The 20233-nt window shown below is 36.7% G+C and overlaps 2 protein-coding genes across 2 annotated transcripts; one reads left to right on the forward strand and one right to left on the reverse strand.

Annotated features, from left to right (window-relative positions):
• Window positions 1-257: 257 nt before the first annotated feature.
• LOC150057477 (olfactory receptor 14A16-like) lies at window positions 258-1205 on the reverse strand. The gene has a single exon (XM_090340034.1). It carries the CDS (start codon window positions 1203-1205, stop codon window positions 258-260), a length of 948 nt encoding a protein of 315 aa, XP_090196160.1.
• A 7433-nt stretch (window positions 1206-8638) lies between these two features.
• On the forward strand, window positions 8639-18786 carry LOC150057478 (olfactory receptor 14K1-like). The gene is given in 5 exon segments (XM_090340035.1): window positions 8639-8735; window positions 14283-14364; window positions 14366-14988; window positions 14991-15046; window positions 18535-18786. Coding segments are annotated over 5 exon segments (1110 nt in total).
• The last annotated feature ends 1447 nt before the right edge of the window (window positions 18787-20233 follow it).

Raw genomic sequence — 20233 nt, forward strand, 5'->3', positions numbered from 1 at the left:
AATTTTAATTATGTTCTAAAATCTAAGTGCCAGTGATTGTATATAGAGATTCCCTTCCTGAATAATTGTTAAATATGTCATTTGAAATATGATGTAAGAATTAATAAATTCTTTAATAAAACAAAATATGTCCTCTTGTATAGTTAATAGCAACCACATTACGTAGAAGATACCTAATAATGCAAAATTCAACTTAGTTTTCTTGACATATCAAGTGATTTGGTACATATTTGGTACATATCAGTGTCATTAATATTTTAGACTGCTGCAAATTTAGTTTTGCTTCTTTTTCCACTAACAATATTCCATAGAGCCACTTTCATGTCTCTGTTTCTTAGGCTGTAAATGATGGGATTTAGACTGGGAGGTAATACAGTGTAGAACACAGACATGAATACTGATGATGATGTTGTTATTGAGCCTAAATATGAAATTAATGAGGATAAAAAAAACAAGGTCACCACAATAAGATGGGGCATGCAAGTGGAAAAGGTTTTGAGCCTGCCTTGTGAAGAAGAGATTCGTAGGATGATGGCAAAAATGCGAACATAGGAAATCACCATGAAAATAAAACACACCAAAGCAATGCAAGAGCTTGCAATGATAAATGCATATTCTAGAGTTTGCTCCCTAGGGCAAGAATGTGTAAGTAATGAAGGAATATCACAGAAAAAATGATCCACTGTGTTGGGCCCACAGAAGTGAACAGAGAAAGTACCTGCAGTATGAAGGGATCCATACAGGAACCCACTGAGCCATGCAATAGTGACAATCTCTTCACAGGAGCTTCTATTCATTATGACTTCATAGTGCAAGGGATGACAGATGGCAGCATAACGGTCATAGGACATCACTAGGAGAATGGCAAACTCTGTGCCCCCAAAAAGCATCACAAAGAAAACCTGTGCAGCACACCCCAGAAATGAGATGGAGTGGGAGTTGGTGAGAGAAATCATGATGGATTTAGGAGTGATGGCAGAGATAAAGCCTATATCAATCAAGGACAAGTTCTTCAGGAAGAAGTACATAGGGGATTGCAGATGATGAACTGTGGAGGTGAGGGTGATAATGAGTAGGTTCCCTGTCAGTGCAGCTAGATAAATTAGTAAGAAGAGTATAGCACAAAGTCTCTGGAACACTTGGTCATCCGGCAATCCCATGAGCAGGAATTCTGTTATGGTGGTAATGTTGATTATCTTGGTCATCACAGATTCTGACTGTAACAATCCAATGAAATAATTACTACTTCATTGACTGAGAGCTTCATTTTTTTTTGCTTTCATCATACCTAGTCTCCTACCTTATAAAATTTCAAAGCTAGACATGATGATAATAATTTGAGTTTTTACTACTATTTCTAATGTGGGGAGCAGGAACTATTCCATTCTTTATTTCATTGGATTGTGTCCTGTTACACTTTAATTAATCCCTGCCAAAATTTCAGAAAAACCTTTTGTTTGTTGGTTGCTTCATTGTTGATTGATTCTACTTTGTTTTCTGGGACATTTTCATGATTGTGATATTGTGTATATCACACCTCACAAATTATAATTTTTAATTCATAATGGTAGATTTTAATCATTAAAAGACAGTCTAAGTAATTAAGCAAATGATGTCATGAAATTTAGTGAAGAAGCGAATAGAAACAATTTACTTACCTTTCCTAGATAAGGTCTTGTTTGATTATGCTGACATAGTTTTAAACATGTAGAAAACTTTATGAAGGTGAGGTGTTTATTTGTAGCACTTGAAGAATGAGTTCCTTGTGAACTGTTTCATAGATAATGAACAGCATGAGGAATTCACATAGCTCTTTATCTGTTTTGTTATTTTTATTCTAGTAGATATAAGAAAATAAGCAATGATGGGCAGAGGAAAAGATTTTGTTTGCAAGATTGCATAAGAAAATGATGTAACCTCTAATAATTCAACACTTCTTTTTGTGTTTATGATCAAACCTGGGTCACTAGTTTTAAACATTTCAAGCTAAGAAAAAACATGGCAGCTGGAAGAACAAATAAAACCTAAGTTTCTACACATTCTCTATCCATTTCAGTCATTCAGAGAGAAATTTGATAATTGTCTTTGGTAAATCACACCTGTGATTTAGCTAAAAAAAGATTTAGAATATTTCATATTACTAAATTAAGGCAAAATAAAAAGCACAAAAAGTAACTATTCAGTTGTATCAATAGAGTTGAAATATACAAGCTCACATTTGATAACATACAAATTTAGGGGAAATTTACTTACCTAATAAACAATCACTTTCTCTAATCTTAGGGATATATTGATTAAACTGCTATGGAATTGAAAGTCAAGAAGGAAGCTTAGTGGAACTCTCTTATATAAAAAAACATCTGGGTGACCTGAAAAATTTGTTCAAAGGGTATGCATCCCTGTGTGAATATGACAATCACTCTGGTTGTTAGAATAATTTCTGAGTTGCCTGCAGTCTTCTCTTCATTGGCAAAAACAGATTTTAGAACGCTTGTATAGATTTTGTAGTTTGGTGCAAGGTAACAGCCAATTATAATGGGAGCAAATTAAGTGTATGGCACAGTGGGTCCTATTGGGAATTTGTCTTACCATAGCAAACAATGAGGTTTAGAAGTAAAAATGTTCATATTTGTGTAGATAATTGTTATACAGAATGGATTTTCTGTTTTGAGTCCTATGTCCTTTATGAACGATCTAGTATTAATATTTAGCATTACTAAGAAACAAAACAATTTGAATTCATGAAATCATATCCAGACTAAATGGCCAGCATATTTCATCAACATTTAATATTCTGTCTTATTTATCATTAGAAAATATCACACTTTCCATCTTATTTATTTTTGTCTTGCCTTCAAATTCAGTATATATGCAATATATACTACTATAACACATGTAATTTTATTCATATTACATATCTATATTATAGGTAGAATATATAATACACAGTATATTATTAGTATATTTAACTCTAACAGTATACATTATACATCATATATAGTAGTATATAGTATTTAATTTAATTGTATCTGTTTTAAGTATTCTCCAAGGAGTTTTTCAACATTTATGTTTACTGTATAAAAAGTAGAAAGTGGTCATTTAATAAGGACATAATTGCCATCTTCTTCAATCAATATAATAGACATATACTTGCAAAGTAAATAAAGATCTATGAACAGTGATAATTTTCTTATCAATAAATGAGACTGATTTTTGAAGACAACTTCCTTGACATTATTAGAACTCTATGTAACCACCACTAAGATAATAAACAACTGATCACCATAGGTACATCGATTAAATTTCTTCCTTTTACCATTACTTCCCTATTTTCAATTCTGATGTAAGTAGTCAGACATAATTTTTATGACTCTGACCCTCTATGACATAGGAATCTCCTACAAAACAAAACAAAACTATGCTTTTAGAAATGTCATAATTCCTAATATTGTATCTAGAAGCAAAATCCTTACATGATAATTTCTTAACAGGGAAGAATGAAAATCTAATCAAGCAGGAACATAATAGCCAAATTATTTATCTTAGCAAAACTGTTATTCAAAGATATCTAGTGGATGAAATCGAATTTTCTGTTTGTGTTTTGGTACTGGACTTGAAGTTAATATCTGAGTAGTTGTCGATTCTGTCTTTTAGCTTTTTCTACTCAAGGAAAGTATTCTACCACTTGAGCCACAATTCTGCTTATAACTTCTTGATGATAAGAGTTTCGTGGATTTTCCTGCCCAGATTGGCTTTGAACTGGAGTCCTCTCAAATCTCAGCTCCTGAGCAGCAATAAAAACAGTCATGGACAACGGCTACAACAGCTATTTTTAAAGGCAAATGGATAAAATGCAAAATTCCTCAAAGGCAAATATTCTGAGTTCTAGCACTCTGCCGGGGCCTACTGGAAGCAAATTGGGATTCCTGAAAATAGGGGGCAGGGACTGGAAAAAATAGAGAGACAAACATATGGAATCTGGGAGGTCTGCAGCCCAGGTAAAGACTACAGCCCCGTTTATTTCCAACTCAAGGCTTATAGCCTTTCTTGAAACCAGGGAACTTCCAGGTGTTACATTCATATGGTAAATCTCAGGTCATTTAAACAGAATAAGGCCAGAAAACAATAAGACAATAAAGCAATTGTCTGATGCAAATCAAAGTACAGTTTGATTCCACTCTGGCTCCCAACATATCCCCCGTCTTTATTTTAAAAGAAACACAAGTGCAATTTTTACTCTTTCCTATACCTCTAATTTATCCTGTCTCACTTTCCAAAAATGACTCTGGTCCCTTCATCTAAAGGGGATTGATGGGCAGAGATTCAGCTTCTGTGACTTCTTCAGGCTGACTCAGGGGCATTGTCTCTGTACTTGACCAAGGATCTTAAAAAGGCTAGCCTATTTTACCAAGGGATTGCAAAGATTAGATATTAAGAACAATAATTTGCTCCAAACTAGAGATCATATTTAACATTTAATAACTGCACAAACCATCTTTGGCTACAATAGTGTAGCTTACTTAGCACCCATTTGCAAAGGCATTTTCTTGATTGTCTGGGGAACTAAATCTCTGCAACTGTAACAATACTTCAGTTGCCAGATCGATACAGATTAATAGGGACACAAGCCCCAGATCCACAAACTTTCCTGAATTTGCTTAGTTAGGGCTTTAAACTACCCACTATCACAGAAGATTGACAAGTTCCTGCCCAGTTATGAAAGGCATGGGCATTAGCAAGGCATGCTTACAAAATATTCTATGACCTCCCAGCTCTGATAAATATTGAATGGCCAAGCATGAGTGACTCTAGGATCTGACACCATCTCTGCCATCCAAGCAGTGGCTTACTGCATCTGGATGCTTCATTGCTTTCGTCCCAATATTGTCTCTTCACACCGGGATAAACATCTCTTTGGCATTTCACTTTGTTGATTGTTGGACTTGAACTCAGGGTCTGAGTGCCACACCTCAGCTCTGCAGCTCAAGGCTTGCACTCTGCCACTGTGAGTCCCGAGCTTGGTGCTTGAGTGCTGTCCCCCAGCTTTTCAGCTCAGAGCTAGCACTCTGTCAGATTAGACACCACAGTCTCACAGGGACTTTCCTTTGCCGGGGCAGGCTCAAAACTGCAGCTTTCAGATCAATGAGTCCTACAAAAGGCCACTTTACTCCAATCAGAAGCAACAATGTGGTCAACTCAGAAATAGTCTCTAGGCATGATCTTACCTGGAACTTGGTGAGGGCCAAAATTACATCTGAATGAGGATCTGCTGTCCTTCTCCATGGGCCTGCTGGAGATTGCTATAAAGTAACTTACAAGAGTAAGCTGAAATAGCAATTAAGCAACCATTTTGGTAGTCCTAATTTTCCTTGTTTCTTTTTTTGAAACAAAACTTTAGGACAACTTTACTTTTAAATTTTGTTCAGAAACCATTTCTAATTTTCTTTAAAACTTTTACACTTTTTAACTTAAACACTTAACACTTTAGTCTTTATTTGCATTTGAAAAACCTTTAAGGCTCAAGGAACTCCCTTTGCCTCCAGGCCCCCTACTGCCCAAGGCACTCCCTTTGCCTTTTAGAAGAGGCCTTTTTTTTTTTTTTTTTTTTGCAGTTTTGATTACTGCCTAGAACTCCAACAGTTTAGACTCAAATAAGTTTTCCTTAATGCAACCACAAACATAGCTGAGCATGTGTCCTTGTAATATCTTGGGTCATGATGTTTAGGATAGATGCCCAGAAGTGGTATGGCAGGATCGTAGGGAAGATCTATTTTCAGTTCTTTAAGAAATCTCCACACTGCTTTCCAGAGTGGCTGAACTAGTCTGCATTCCCACCAGCAGAGTAGTAGGGTTCCTTTTTCTCCACAACCCTGCCAGCAACTGTCATTGTCTGAGTTCAAAATCTTGGCCATTCTTGTTGGGGTAAGGTGGTATCTTAGGGTTGTTTTTATTTGCATTTCCTTTATGACCATGGATGATGAACATTTTCTCATATTCTTTTCTGCCATTTTAATTTCTTCTTCTGATAAGTCTCTCTTTAGTTCCTTTGCCCATTTAGTGAATGGTTTATTGGGTTTTGGGGGGATTAGTTTCTTGATTTCCCTGTAGATACTAGATATTAATCATTTGTCAGATGTATTGTTGGTGAATATCTTTTCCCAGTTGGTTGGCTGTCTATCTACTTTGGCGACTATGTTTTTATCTGTACAGAAACTTTTTATTTTTAGATAGTCCCATTTATCGAGTCTCTCTCCAATTTGTTGTGACCCTGGGATTCTGTTCAGGAATCTTTTGCCTATGCCTATGAGTTCCAGTGTTTCTCCTACTTTATCATGTAGCAGTTTCACGGTTTCCGGTCTGACATTGAGGTCTTTGATCCACCTTGAGTTAATGCTTGTGCATGGCGATAGGCTAGGGTCAATTCACCTGCTCAGCTATGTTCATCTCTGCACTATTCACAATAGCCAGACAATGGAAACAATGCAGATGCCCTACTGCAGATGAATGGATACAGAAAATGTGGTATATATACACAATGGAATTCTACATAGCCAACAGAGAAGATAAAATAATGGCATTCGCAGGGAAATGGATGAACCTAGAGAGAAACATGTTGAGTGAGACAAGTCAAGACCTAAGGAACAAAAGGCGCATGGTATCCGTAATATGTGGCTATTAAATCCAAAGAATACAAGAGCGAGGACTCAATAACTGCATACCCAAAGCTATAGACATGGTAATGGAAATATAAACATAACTATATAGACATAAAAATCTATGACTCTATAGACATAGTTTTATTTCATAAATATGTTTCTATGACATACAAACCCTTAGCCTAATTTTGATTAAGGTCTAAATACTAAGTCCCAGTGATTGTAAATAAAGATTCCCTCCTTGAACATTTGTTTGTTAAACTTGTCATATAAAATAGGATGTAAAAATCAACATTAATCAATTCTTAAAAAAAGAAAGAACCACAAACATCATCAGTGCACAAAAAGTCTAAGTCTGGACTTAGTTTCCATCTTTTCTAAAATATATCCAATTGTGAAGTAGTATGAAACCAAATCATAAGGAGATAATTTTTAAACATTCCTTTTAAAACCTCTTTTTCCCAATTTAATACATTTTTGGGGGCAGTTTAAGAAACACTAATCACATCACCTCTGACATTGATTAACAAATTCTGATTTAAATCTCTAATTCCACTCTGGCTCCCAACAGCACTCTACTAGATCAATCTACTCTTTTGAATGACAGCATCACTTAATTTCCTGATGGTTAGTTGGAGATAAGAGACCCTCAGACATTTCCTGCCCAGGCTGGCTTTAATCCATGAGTAGGATTGATTACAAGCATTAGGTACCAGTGCCCAGCAGTATCTTTTATTGTTATTATAAAGGTGATGTACAGAAAGTTTATAGTTACATAAGTCAGGTAATGAGCACATTTATTTCTTAAATTAATTTATTTTTTATTTATATTTTTCCAGCCCTTGAACTCAGGGGCTGGGGTCTGTCCCTGAGCCTCTGTCTGCTCAAGGCTAGTGCTCTACCATTTGAGCCACGGTGCCACTCTGCCTTTTCCTGGGCCCTTTATTGGAAATAAGAGTATTAAGGATTTTCCTTCTTAGGCTGGCTTTGAGCCATGATCCTCAGATTCCAGCTTCCTGAGTGGCTAGGATTATATGTATGAGCCACTGGCATTCGGCTAAGACTACATTTCTTTTGAGCAAAGTCATCCCTTTCCTTACTCTCTCCCTGTTTTACCTCCATTCATATCCACAAGTTGTGTAGTTCACTTTCAACATAGAGTACCGTGAGTGCTACTGCTGCATTTGTTCCCCTATTGTCCCAGCATTTGTGGATACACTTTCCCCCTCCCAAAGAGAAAAAAAAAAACGAATAGAAAGGGAGAAAGGAAAAGAAAACAAGACCGTAGCAAAGATAAAAATTTCTTGTTTCTATGTTCTGGAGTTCATTTTGGGAAAACTATTTTATAAGACTTGAGAAACATAAGCAATTGTGTTTTTGTATTCCTCTCCTAAGAACATCCTATATTTTTGGTCTCACTGTGTGTGTGTGAATATGAAGCTTTGTACAATGAATTATGAAACCACAGAAAGTATTAATCACACAACAGCAGGACTGAGTCCTGGACGTGTTTAGCTAGAAGAGGAAAATACTCTGCAAGATCATATACTGCTTGATTATAATGAAATATATCTTTGGAAAGACAAAATTACACCACCTTCACTGTTCAGAACACTCAATACTGATTCTACACTGATATAACTCTAGTTGAAATCCCTGTACATGGGTCTGAAATTGTCAGCTTGATGCATAAATTCATATGTTCCATGATGGCCCATGGAAATTGCTGAAAGTGACAAGGAAGAAGGTATAACCAAGGTATCAATTCTGTCACAAGTGTGGGGTGTGGGCAACAAACAGGGTGCAAAATGGGAGAAACTGAACAAAAATTTCCCAGAAAATATGTCATCAGCCTTATTCAGACATGAGAAACTTAGAGGAACTTTATGCCAGTTCTAGGACATAAGGATGGTGTTACAAAAGTTTTTAAATTAACTTAATTGTGTTTACAAGAGGAGAAACAACTGCTAAATTCCCTTACGATGTTGCTTGCAAGTGATGAGAACATCACTGACATCTGTGAAGATGTGAAGTCTGGAAGAAATTCTTGGCACTTTCTTCCCAGACATCCCTTACCATGTAAGAAAAAAGGAAAAATTTTGTTTTGTAGTCTAATGTTCTTTCCCATTAAATTGAAATGGATTATCATAGTAGATTAAAGGTGATGTGAACCAAGAATTAAATTTAAATTTAAATTTAAATTAAATTTGCTTCAGGAGCAAATTAATATCTTAAAACTCACTACTCACACAGCTATGATAATAACTGAACAGTTACTGGAGAGATCATTCTAATCAGTCCCCGAGAAATGTCTTCTTTGCTCTCACTGGACAAAAGGTTAGCCAGATTAGTTTTTACATGCGTGATGAGAGTAAAGGGTCTGGTCTCTAAGGCTTCAGAATCCAAACACAAAATACTAAAGCTGAATTGTGATGATCTGGGGAAAATCCCATGAGATCTATAAGGCTGGCTTGTAACTGCCTTACAAGCTAGTTACTTCTTGGACAAACAATTTTCTGAGGCAGAGAACACGAAGCACACTTTTCCAACAGAATTCAGTGATCTTTTTCTCAATGAATCACCTGTATGATAAGGAACATACTCTATGAAGGTTAGTGTTAAAGTATTCATTTCGGAAAGACTGTTGAGAAATCTTAGCAACAAATGTATGTGTATGGAAAGAGACAATTAAAATAAATTGCAAATTACATTGGTTTCCACATGAAAATTTCTTCATATTCATAATTTCTTATCCCTTTGAATGCATTTTATTTCATTATTTTCCCAAAATATTATGCAGTTATCACTGCTTCTTGTTTCATCCTCCTTTTATCTTTCACTTTTCACATCTTTTTATCACTTTTCTAATTCTCTTTTGCTGTGCTTCAAATTGTTCTGTGTATTGGAATTTGTGAAATAGTGTGCTCAACATATATACTTGTATGGATCTTTACCACAACAAAATATTTCTGTTCAAATTAAGCTAAAGCTTAAATTTTCATATAGAAAAGAATATATGTAGTGTGTGGAGTTATTTTCTCCATTTCATTTGACACATCTCTGCCCTTGCCAGTGCATTCTATTTATTGTCTCATAATCCACTCACATTATTATACTATGAAGATAATATTACTCTCATAATAAAGTTAGGATAATCTGGGTCACATGAAGCGATTTCCCAAACCTTACGTGTAATTCTTTCATTACTTTTTGACCTATCTATGATCTCCATTATATATTTCTGTTTTAATAAATCCTATTTCATATTAGCTCTAAAATATTGCCTTTTTTTTTTTACCAGAGATCCTTCTGGTCAGCCACCAATCATTTATAAACACATATAGTCCTAAAATATTTCACGTTCTCTTTAGAGCTTTTTCAGTAACAAATACAATTGTTACATGTTAATTGATGTTTTATCTATTCATTTTTTTTACTTTTATTTCACTGTTGTTAAAAACAACCAAAAGGGGCCAGGAGTGTGGTCTAGTGATAGAGTGCTTGCCCTACCATGCAGGAGGACCGCGTTTTCAATTCCTCAGTACCACATACATAGAAAAAGCCAGAAGTGGTGCTGTGGCTCAAGTGGCAGAGCTCTAGCCTTGCAAAATCCCAAGGACAGTGTGTAGGCCCTGAGTTCAAGCCCCAAGATTGGCAAAATAAAAAGAGCAGAATCTTTAACTGGGCACGCGGTGGCTCACTCCTTTAATCCTCGCAACTCAGGAGGCTGAGATCTGAGGATCAAGGCTCGAAGTCAAACCTGGTCACTAAAAACTACGAGACTCACCTCCAATTAACCACTAGAAAACCAGAAGCAGAAAACCAGAACCCCTTTTCTAGAGGCTAACTGAAAATAAGAGTCTCAGGTATATTTGTGCCCGGGATGGCTTTGAACCTTGATCCTCAGATCTCAGCTTCCTGAGTAGCTAGGATTTCAGGCATGAGCCACCACACCTGGCTTCTACAAGTACTTTTATGAATCTTGCCTAAAGTATGTCAGAGTAAATGAAGTTTTGAAGTTTCCTTAAAGCTTTTTTTTTTTCCTGAGTGTGGGTCAGGCATTTTCTCTGAGTTTTTTTCTCAAGGCTGTCTCTCTATCATTTGAGCCACAGCTCTAATTCTGGCTTTTCTTGTTGTTGTTGTGAGGAGATGTATATCTCCTCACATGGTTTCCTGCCCTAGCTGGCTGCAAACTATCATCATCTTATCTTAGTTTAATGAGTAGCTAGGATTACAAGTTTGAGCCACTGGCATTTGGGGGGGAAGATGAGAATAGAAAATATTACCTTGTTTTAATTTAATATTATGGTTTAATTTAAATTAAAACCTAATATTGAGCTATACAAGATAGCTATTCTATAAACCATTTAAAATCTGTTTGTTTGAATGTAGTAGATGGGGGCCAGAAGTGTGGCCTAGTGGCAGAGTGCTCACCTAGCATGCACAAAGCCCTGGGTTCGATTCCTTGGTACCACATACACAGAAAAAGCTGGAAGTGGCACTGTGGCTCAAATGGCAGAATGTTAGCCTTGAGCAAAGTGTGTCTAAGGACAGGGTGCAGGCCCTGCGTTTGAGCCGTAGGATTGGCAAAAACAAAACAAAAAAAAAAAAGAAAAAAAGAGAAAGTAGTAGACTAAGTTGTCTGGTATTAAATAGAATGTTGAGGCTAATTATAGAAATAAATGTCATTTGTGAGAGAGCAAGTCAAATGCATATTCTAGTTTCCTCTTTTTGGAATTACAGTGGCATAATAAAATATGTTACTTTTTAAATGTGAAATCATTGTATTGAAGAGTTCAAAAACCACAGGAAGTATTGACAGAATGGCCCTATTATGTGTGTGGAAAGGAGGAACAGGAAGTAGGGAGAGAAGAACTCTTAAAATTTGACTTTCCACCACTTGAAGAAAGAGTAAACACTGCTCCTATTGGATCTGGATGCACTGTTGGAGATAATTGAAAGTAAACTGGATGAGAGTGAGTTCACAGTGTGTTCAGCTTTCAAAGAAAGTGGCATGTGAGCAGGGATGAGTAGTCAAAAGCAGTAATAGGCAGAGCCAGGCCCTTCTGAGATGTCTGATGGAGAAGTAAGGATTGTGAGCACCATTCCAGGTGTGGAGAGCATGCTCACAATTACTGAAATTATGGTGTGGAGCTGGTGTGTGTTAGGAGCTGGTGCTCACTTACAGAAGTGAGAGTGCCTTCTTGATAGTGAGTTCACTGAGCTAATAAAAGAAACGAGTTGCAAGGATATTTTATAAGCATGCCAATAAACGGGAGTTAATTTTTGGTCAAAGAGGACCTAATAAAGATGATTTTGTAGAGAACTACCACCTCATACTTAGTGAATGAATGACCTTGGGTAAGAGCCCTGTGTGTCCCTACTATACAAGGCTTTGTCCCTCTATTTTGGGTGCAGTAGATTCATTTCTCCTGAACTGCTTCTTGTTAATAAATCCTTTACAGAATCTTAATGCATAGTGTTACACCAGGTCTCCGGTGTTTCTCTTTTCATGAAAGTCCACTGTATATTTTAAACCAAATCTGCCTATCTTCTTTCTTTGCTAAGCACCTGTACTAGAAAAAGACTCTATAATAAAATACACACCAAAGTGTTAAAATTTTATTGTACTATGAGATCAAGTCACTTAGAAGGAAATTCAGTTGTAGATTTAATTCATGGAAACAATTTCCATTTTCTATTTTTTTCCCTTCTTTTTCCTTCTAAGGCATTTATTTCCCTATCCCATTTACATTTTAGATTACTGCTTAAAACCAGTATACCAATATATTCAGTCCGTAGTTGACCATGACTTAGTACAAATTATTGTGTGTGTGTGTGTGTGTGTGTGTGTGTGTGTCTATGATTGGTGTTGGAGCTCTGAACTCAGTGCTTTGCAGTTTCTATGTAAGTGCTGCAAACTGTTTTTTATTAAAGAATTTACATCATATTTCAAATGACGTGTTTAACAAACAAGTATTCAAGAAGGAAATCTCTATATACAATCACAGGCACTTAGATTTTAGAACATAATCAAAATCAGGCTAAGGGTTTGTATATCATAGATATATATTAATCAATGTAATAAAACATTATTTCTCTAGAGGCATACATTTTTATGTCTATGTAGTTGTGTTTATGTTTCCCGTACCATGTCCATAGAATTGGGTATGCAAATATTGAGTCCTCACTCTTGTACTGTTTGGATCTAATAGCTGCATATTAAGGATACCATGCACCTTTTGTTCCTTTGGTCTTGACTTGTCTCACTCAACATGATTTGCTCTAGATTCATCCACTTCCCTGCAAATGCCATTATTTTATCTTGTCTGTTGGCTATGTAGAATTCCATTGTATATATATGTATATATATATCATACTTTTTGTATCCATTCATCTGCAGTAGGGCATTTGGATTGTTTCCATCACCTGGGTATTGTGAATAGTGCAGAGATAAGCACAGTTGAGAAGGTATCCTTATCATATCTTGGCTTATGATGTTCGGGGTAGATGCCCAGAAGTGGTATGGCAGGATTGTAGGGAAGGTCAATTTTCAGTTCTTTTAGAAACATCCACACTGCTTTCCAGAGTGGCTGAACTAGTTTACAATCCCACCAGCAGTGCAGTAGGGTTCCGTTTTCTCCACAACCCCGCCAGCAACTGTCATTGTCTGATAGGTGAATATCTTTTCCAAGTTGGCTGGCTGTCTCTCTACTTTTGTGGCTAAGTGCTGCAAACTTTGAGTACTGTCCTCAATCCTTTTTTTCCCCTGCCATTGTTGTAGAGGCTCTCAAGATTAGGGGCCAACCAGACTTTTGCTGTAACCTGCTTATCTCCGTCAATAGCAACTATATACCCACCATATCTAGCTTGTTTGTTAAATGGGTTCAGTCTATTGTCTCAAGTAACAATCCTCCCTGTCTCTGCCTCCTTGGTAACTGTTTACATCAATAAGCCACCTGGTCTAGCCTGAACCTGTTTAAAGAATTGGACTGTGGCCAGTCACTGGTGGCTCATGTCTATAATCATAGGCTAGGATATAATCTGAGGATTGCAGTTAAGATGCAGACTTATCAGGACAGTCTATGAGATTCTTATCTCCATTAAACCAAGTGGTGCTTTCCTTGAGGAAAGAAGCTCAAGGATAATACCCAGACTCCAAATTTAAGCCCAAGGACCAATAAAGAAACAAATAACAACAATAAAACAAAACAAAAAATAACCAAACAATAAACGTCAACTGCACTGTACATCTAGCAGACTCTCCATTTATTATATTGAATTTAAAAAAATATCAAGTAGTATAACATTAACTTGTAACACTGTGACACATTACTATTATAATTATGAACAAATTCTGCATTTCATTATGGAAAATTATTGAAACACTTCAAGTTATTGTGGAAAAAAATGTACTTAAATTTAAGTCAAAATATGTTGTAGACTTTTGTTTTAAAGTTGAATAGATATATGAATATCAGAATTTGAGATGCTTTTAACTCTTCTGCCTAAAATGATAACCTCCTCAAAAATGAATAAAGAATTGACATGCTATGTAGTATATTAATGTATATATCCTTTTTTTGTTCAACAGGTAGATACTAATTTTCAAACATGCCAAACCAGTGATAGTGGAGTTCTTGCTGCTGAGGCTGGCTGAAAATCCAGTGCTGTTGAGGCTGTATGCCGCACTCTTCTCATTCATATACGGTGGCTCTTTTGGAGAATGTGATCATCCTAGTCCTTACTGTTCTTTACCAGCACCTCCACACCCCAATGTACTACTTCCTTAGGAATCTGTCCTTCTTAGATCTATGCCTCATTTCTGCCACCCTTCCCAAGTCCATTCGCAACTCTGTCATCCTCACTGCTTCCATCTCCTTCTTTGGGTGTGTGCTACAGCTTTTTGTGGTGATCCTACTGGCTGGATCAGAGATTGGAATCCTCACTGCCATGTCCTATGATCACTACGTGGCCATTTGCTGTCCTCTGCACTATGAGGCCATCATGAACAGAAGGTTCTGTGTCTTGCTAGTGACTCTATCCTGGCTTAATGGTGGTGCCTTTGGAATCTTGTACTCATCTGGGACATTCCTCCTGGATTTTTGTGGCTCCAACAGGATCCATCAGTTCTTCTGTGATGTCCCCTCAATTTTAAAGCTCAGTTGTTCTAAAGATCACATAACCATTAATGTCAGTGTGGCCATTGGTGTGTGTTATGCCTTCTCCTGTTTGGTTTGCATTGTGGTCTCCTATGTGTATATTTTCTCCACAGTCTTAATGATCCCTTCCAGACAGAGCCAATCCAAGGCCTTTTCCACCTGTGTGCCTCATTCCTTCTGATAGGTGCTGTTGCTTACTTAAAGCCAGTTTCAGATGCACCCTCAATTGTTTGAGGAACAGGGATGTTAAATCAGCTCTAGGTAAAGTACTGTGGAGTTCCAGAGTTTGTAAAGCTTTGAAATGATGGTAAAAGTTGAAGCTAAGAAGTAGCATGTCCTTTGATAGTAGCATATCTTAATTGCAAAATAATGAGTTTCATCATCATAGTTTCAATCTAGATATAAGATACCAGGATCATGTTTACACCCCACAATAGACACATCTACTCCCTTCTCACTCCTTCCAGGTCTCTTCATGCTGTAATATGTCATCAACAATTATTTTTTTGCCTTTTGAGATAAAGATTACACATGAGAGGAAATACATAGATACTTCTCCAAATCTGTCTTCAATTTTGTTTAATACAATAATTTCCACTTCCATCCATTTTCCTACTAAGGGCATAATTTCATTCTTTTTTTGTGGGGGGAAGTATTAAGGGTTGGATTTGGGACTTCAGACTTAGTAGAGTTTAGCTCTTGAGAGCAATGTCTCCAGTCCCATTTTTTAATTTATTATTTTTGCAATAAGCTCTCAATGCCTAGACTGGGCTGGGTTTGGATGCTCTTACTTTTCCTTTACTTCATTGCTGGGTTTGTAGCACTGTGCTTATCCAGTAGCTGGGATAATAATTGCATTCTACCACCCAAGCCAGGTATATGTTGAGATGGAGGGGTTTTTCCCAGGGTTGCCTTGAATTACAAACTGCTAATCTCAGCCTCTAAGGAACTTGAACTGCTGCAGCCATCTAACTTTATTGTTCTTTATATGTTTATAATACTCAGTATATATGGTACATTGTCTTTGTGTATTCATCCACTGTCAGGGTTGAATGACTTGGCTACTTTGTATACTGCACACTAAATATAGGTATGCAGTATTTCTGTTTTATGCTTGGTTTGATTAATAGGTTGTGACATGGAAGGATAAGTTGATACTTCTATTCTTAGTATTTGAGAAACCTAAATATTATTTTCATAAAGACTTGAACTTACTATATTTTAAATAGTGTTTAAGGATTCCTCTTCCCTCCTAATCCTTACTGGCTTCTGTTGTTTATTTTCTTCAGGCAAGAAGTTCCAATTGAGGTAAAATAGAATCTCAGGGTGGCTCTTGTTTTCATTTCACTGATGGCTAATATTATTGGATATTTTCAATGTATACATGGTCCATTTGAATCTTCTCTTAGAAAAACATCTATTCAGTGTGTTTGTTCTGAGTTTAGCTTCAGATTTGTTTAAATATTCTGTTCTGTCAGATAAATAACTGCTCAGATTTCTGTCATTCTGAAGGATGTTTCTCTATGCTAGTAACTGTTTCTATTGCTGTTAGAAGTAGGGACTGTTTCTATTGCTGTCAGAAGTCTAAAAATAGATAATGATTACTTACAATGAAAAGAAAAATGTACTTGAGATGACAGAAATTCTCATTTCCCTGGTTTGATCATTGTACATAGCATATATATCAAAATAACACATAGTACCCCATAAATATGTACCATTATCTAAATGTATATGTTATATGTTAATTGCATGCTAACTTAAAACAAAATATTACTAAGAAGAAGTTGGATAGACAATTGGGCTATCAAATATGCCCTCTGAAATTGCACATATAAATTATGTACTTGAGAATGTGCTTAGCATGACTTAAGGACTTTGGTTACTTAATTTTTAATTAATATGAATTTAAAGACTCATACTCCATTCATTTTAATAACATGGGATATATTTAAATATGCATGTAATAAACTAAGTCTAATAATCTCTTTTTTCCACCACAAACTTCATACATTTAAGTATAATTTATTTTCAGTGAAAGTTTAGTGCTCCAATAAGTACGTCTAAAAGCATACTTCATGTACTCAATATAAGTGATAAATTATCACATTCATAGTTTTACTAGTCATTAGGTATTGAAATGGCAATTTCTAAGTTATATTTTTTAAAATATGATTCCAAAAGTAAGAAGGCCAAGAATTCTGGCACAGAGCTGTAATATCCACACTGAAGTGTGAGAGATGGTATGATCATATTTGAAGGGCATTCTGAACTATACGACAACATTCTGTCTCAAAAGACTAAGAGACAAATGTGGTTCATCAACAACAGGCACCACTCTTTGCTGTCACCAAAAACAAGAAATCACATCTCCAGAAATGTGATTTATATAGCCACAGGGAAAATGTGCAAGTTTGTAAGGTAGAGGGTAAACAGAAGAGATTGCATCTAGAGAAACTCCAAAAATAATGCAGTCTCAATTAAAAAAAACAAAACAGGGTTGGGAGTTTGACTTAGTAGTAGAGTGCTAGCCTAAAATGCACCAAGACCCAGGTTCAATTCCTTGGTACCACATACGGAAAAAAAGCTGGAACTGGTGCTGTGGCTCCAGTGGTAGAGTTCTAGTCTTGAGAAAGCCCAAGGATAGTGTACAGGCCCTAAGTTCAAGGCACAGGACAGGCTAAGAAAACAAAAAGAGACAAAAAAAACCAGAGTAAACTTTAACTAGAGTGTACTTTTCTAATATTATTTCTTATATGACCACACTAAATGTCAGGAGGTCTGACACGGAGAACTCCATTAGGATCTTAGTCTCCTACAATCCCCAAGACTTATTTGGAAGGAAATTGATCAATGAGTAAAATAATTATATAAATAATTATATATTATATGCATTATAGAATATTAATATAAATATAATATATCAACACATAATATGTAGATATGAATTATATTCACCAAATAATATATACATTATATCACTTATATGTTAATATATTAATATATCCAACATTAAATATAATATGCCAGTATACTATATATTAATTATATATATATATATAATTGGTTTATCATGGATCTTGAACTGAGGGTCTGGGACTATCACTGGGCTTTTTTTCCTCAAGGCTAGAATATCTCCACTTCTGGATTTTTGTGTGGTTATTTGGAAATAAGAATCTCAAGTCTTTTTTCTTTCTTTTTTTTTTTTTTGGCCAGTCCTGGGCCTTGAACTAAGGGCCTGGGAACTGTCCTTAGACACTTCTTGCTCAAGGCTAGCTTTCTGCCTCTTGTGCCACAGTACCACTTCCAACTTTTTCTGAGTATGTGGTATTGAGGAATCAAATCCAGGGCTTTGTGCATGCTAGGGAAGAAGTCTAACACTAGGCTATGCTTCTGATCAGAGTTTCAGGTCTTTTCATGCCTGAGTAGCTAGGATTACAGATGTGAGCCACTAGCACCCAGCATATGTAATAATTAGATAGGAGTAATTCTAGTGTATACTTCATAGCAGCATGTGTGTGTGAACAATGATACACTTCTTTCCCTTCTCTTCTTTCTCTTCTCTTCTCTTCTCCCTCCCTCCCTCCCTCCCTCCCTACCCCCCCCCCTCTCTCTCTCTCATCTTTGGGTTTGAACTCAGGACTTGGGTGCTATCTCTGAACTTTTTTCTTGCTCCATTAGAGAAACAGCTCCAATTTTGACTGTTTGCTGCCCAGCGCATTCTGTTTGCCCCTCTCCTGACCCAGCGGGCTCCTCCGGGCATCTGCCTCACCTGCCTCCTGGGCCTCTGCTGCCGCCCCCCAGCGGTGTATGTCTTGATCTCCAGCGGCAGGTTTCACGGGCTCCTCAGGATTATGATGCTGCCCAAGTTGCAGCTGCTGGCAGTGGTGGCCTTCTTGGTGGTGGTGTTCTTCCTGGAGAACCAGGTCCAGAAGCTGGAGGAGTCCCAGTGGAAGCTAGATACTTGAGGCTCAGTATATAGTGGGTCACTTTCACCACTGAAGTTCTTCTTTCTGTGTCATATAAAATCCATATTAATAGTTGTTTTTTTTTAACAAAAATTGGAGATGATTGAGAGGGGGACTGGGAAGGAAAAGTGGGAGAAAAGCATGAGAAGGGATATCAGTGTTCAAGAATTAAGGTACCTACTACATCATGAATGTAACTGTAACCCCTCTGTATGTTACTCCAAAAATAAAATACAATTAAAATAAAAATCTTATGAGAATGGTTATAACACGACAGAAATTGCCAAGATCCAGAGCATCATAAGGGAATACTTTTTAAACCTTTATGCAAACAAGTTTGAGAATCTAGAAGAAATGGAAGAATTTCTAGCCAATATAACATACCCACACTGAACCAAGAAGACCTAATCCAACTAAATAGACCTATTTCAAGCACTGAAATAAGAGACCTCCCATCCAGAAAAGCCCAGAGCCAGCTGGATTCAAAGCTGAGTTCTATAAGGTCTTCAAAGCAGAGCTCACACCAATAATCCTCAAGCTCTTCAACAAAATTGAAAACGAAGGCTCTTTGCCAAACTCATTCTACCAAGCCACTATACCCCCTCATCCCCAAACCAAACACATTCATCAAAGGAAGAGAACTATAGACCCATTTCTTTGATGAGTATTGATACAAAACTTCTCAACAAAATACTGAAACACAACAAATCAGAGAAAGTTTGGATAAGTGGGACTGCATTAAACTGCAGAGCTTCTGTATGGCAAAAGACATAGGTAGCAAATTAACTAGAAAGCCTATAGAGTGGGAGAAGATCTTCACTAACCATACAATGGACAAAGGCCTCATATCTAAAATATATCAACAGCTCAAAAATTTGAATCACTCCAAAACTAATCTCCAAAGAAACATCCATCCCATTAAAAGTAGGGCCAAAGACTTAAAGAGAGTCTTCTCTGAAGAAGAAGTAAGAATGGCCTATAGACACATGAAGAAATGCTTGACATCTCTGGCCACAAAAGAAATGCAAATCAACACCACTCTAAGTTCCACCTCACTCCTGTTAGAATGGCCAGGATCAAGAAATCTAATAATAACAGATGCTGGAGGGGATGTGGCCGGGTGGGGTCACTACTACACTGTTGGTGGGAGTGAGAACTCATTCAATCACTATGGAAAGCAGAATGACAGTTCCTCAAAAGACTAAACATAAAGCTTCCCTATGATCCAGCAATTCTACCACTTGGCATTTACTCACGCATCCAAAAACAAAGACATATTAAATCCACTAGCACAACGATGTTCATTGCAGCACTATTTACCATAGTAAAGGTATGGAACCAACCCAGATGCCCCTCAGTTGATGAGTGGATCAGCAAGATGTGTTATTTATACACAATGGAATTCTATGCTGCTGTCAGAAAGAATGACATTGCCCCATTTGTAAGG

Source organism: Megascapheus bottae, chromosome 10, assembly GCF_031878675.1.
Source record: "Megascapheus bottae isolate mThoBot1 chromosome 10, mThoBot2.hap1, whole genome shotgun sequence".
Classification (NCBI taxonomy): Eukaryota; Metazoa; Chordata; class Mammalia; order Rodentia; family Geomyidae; genus Megascapheus; species Megascapheus bottae.

Bases quoted from the DNA above. Each gene is read 5' to 3' on its own strand.
- LOC150057477 (XM_090340034.1), bottom strand. From the start codon at position 1,205: ATGACCAAGATAATCAACATTACCACCATAACAGAATTCCTGCTCATG.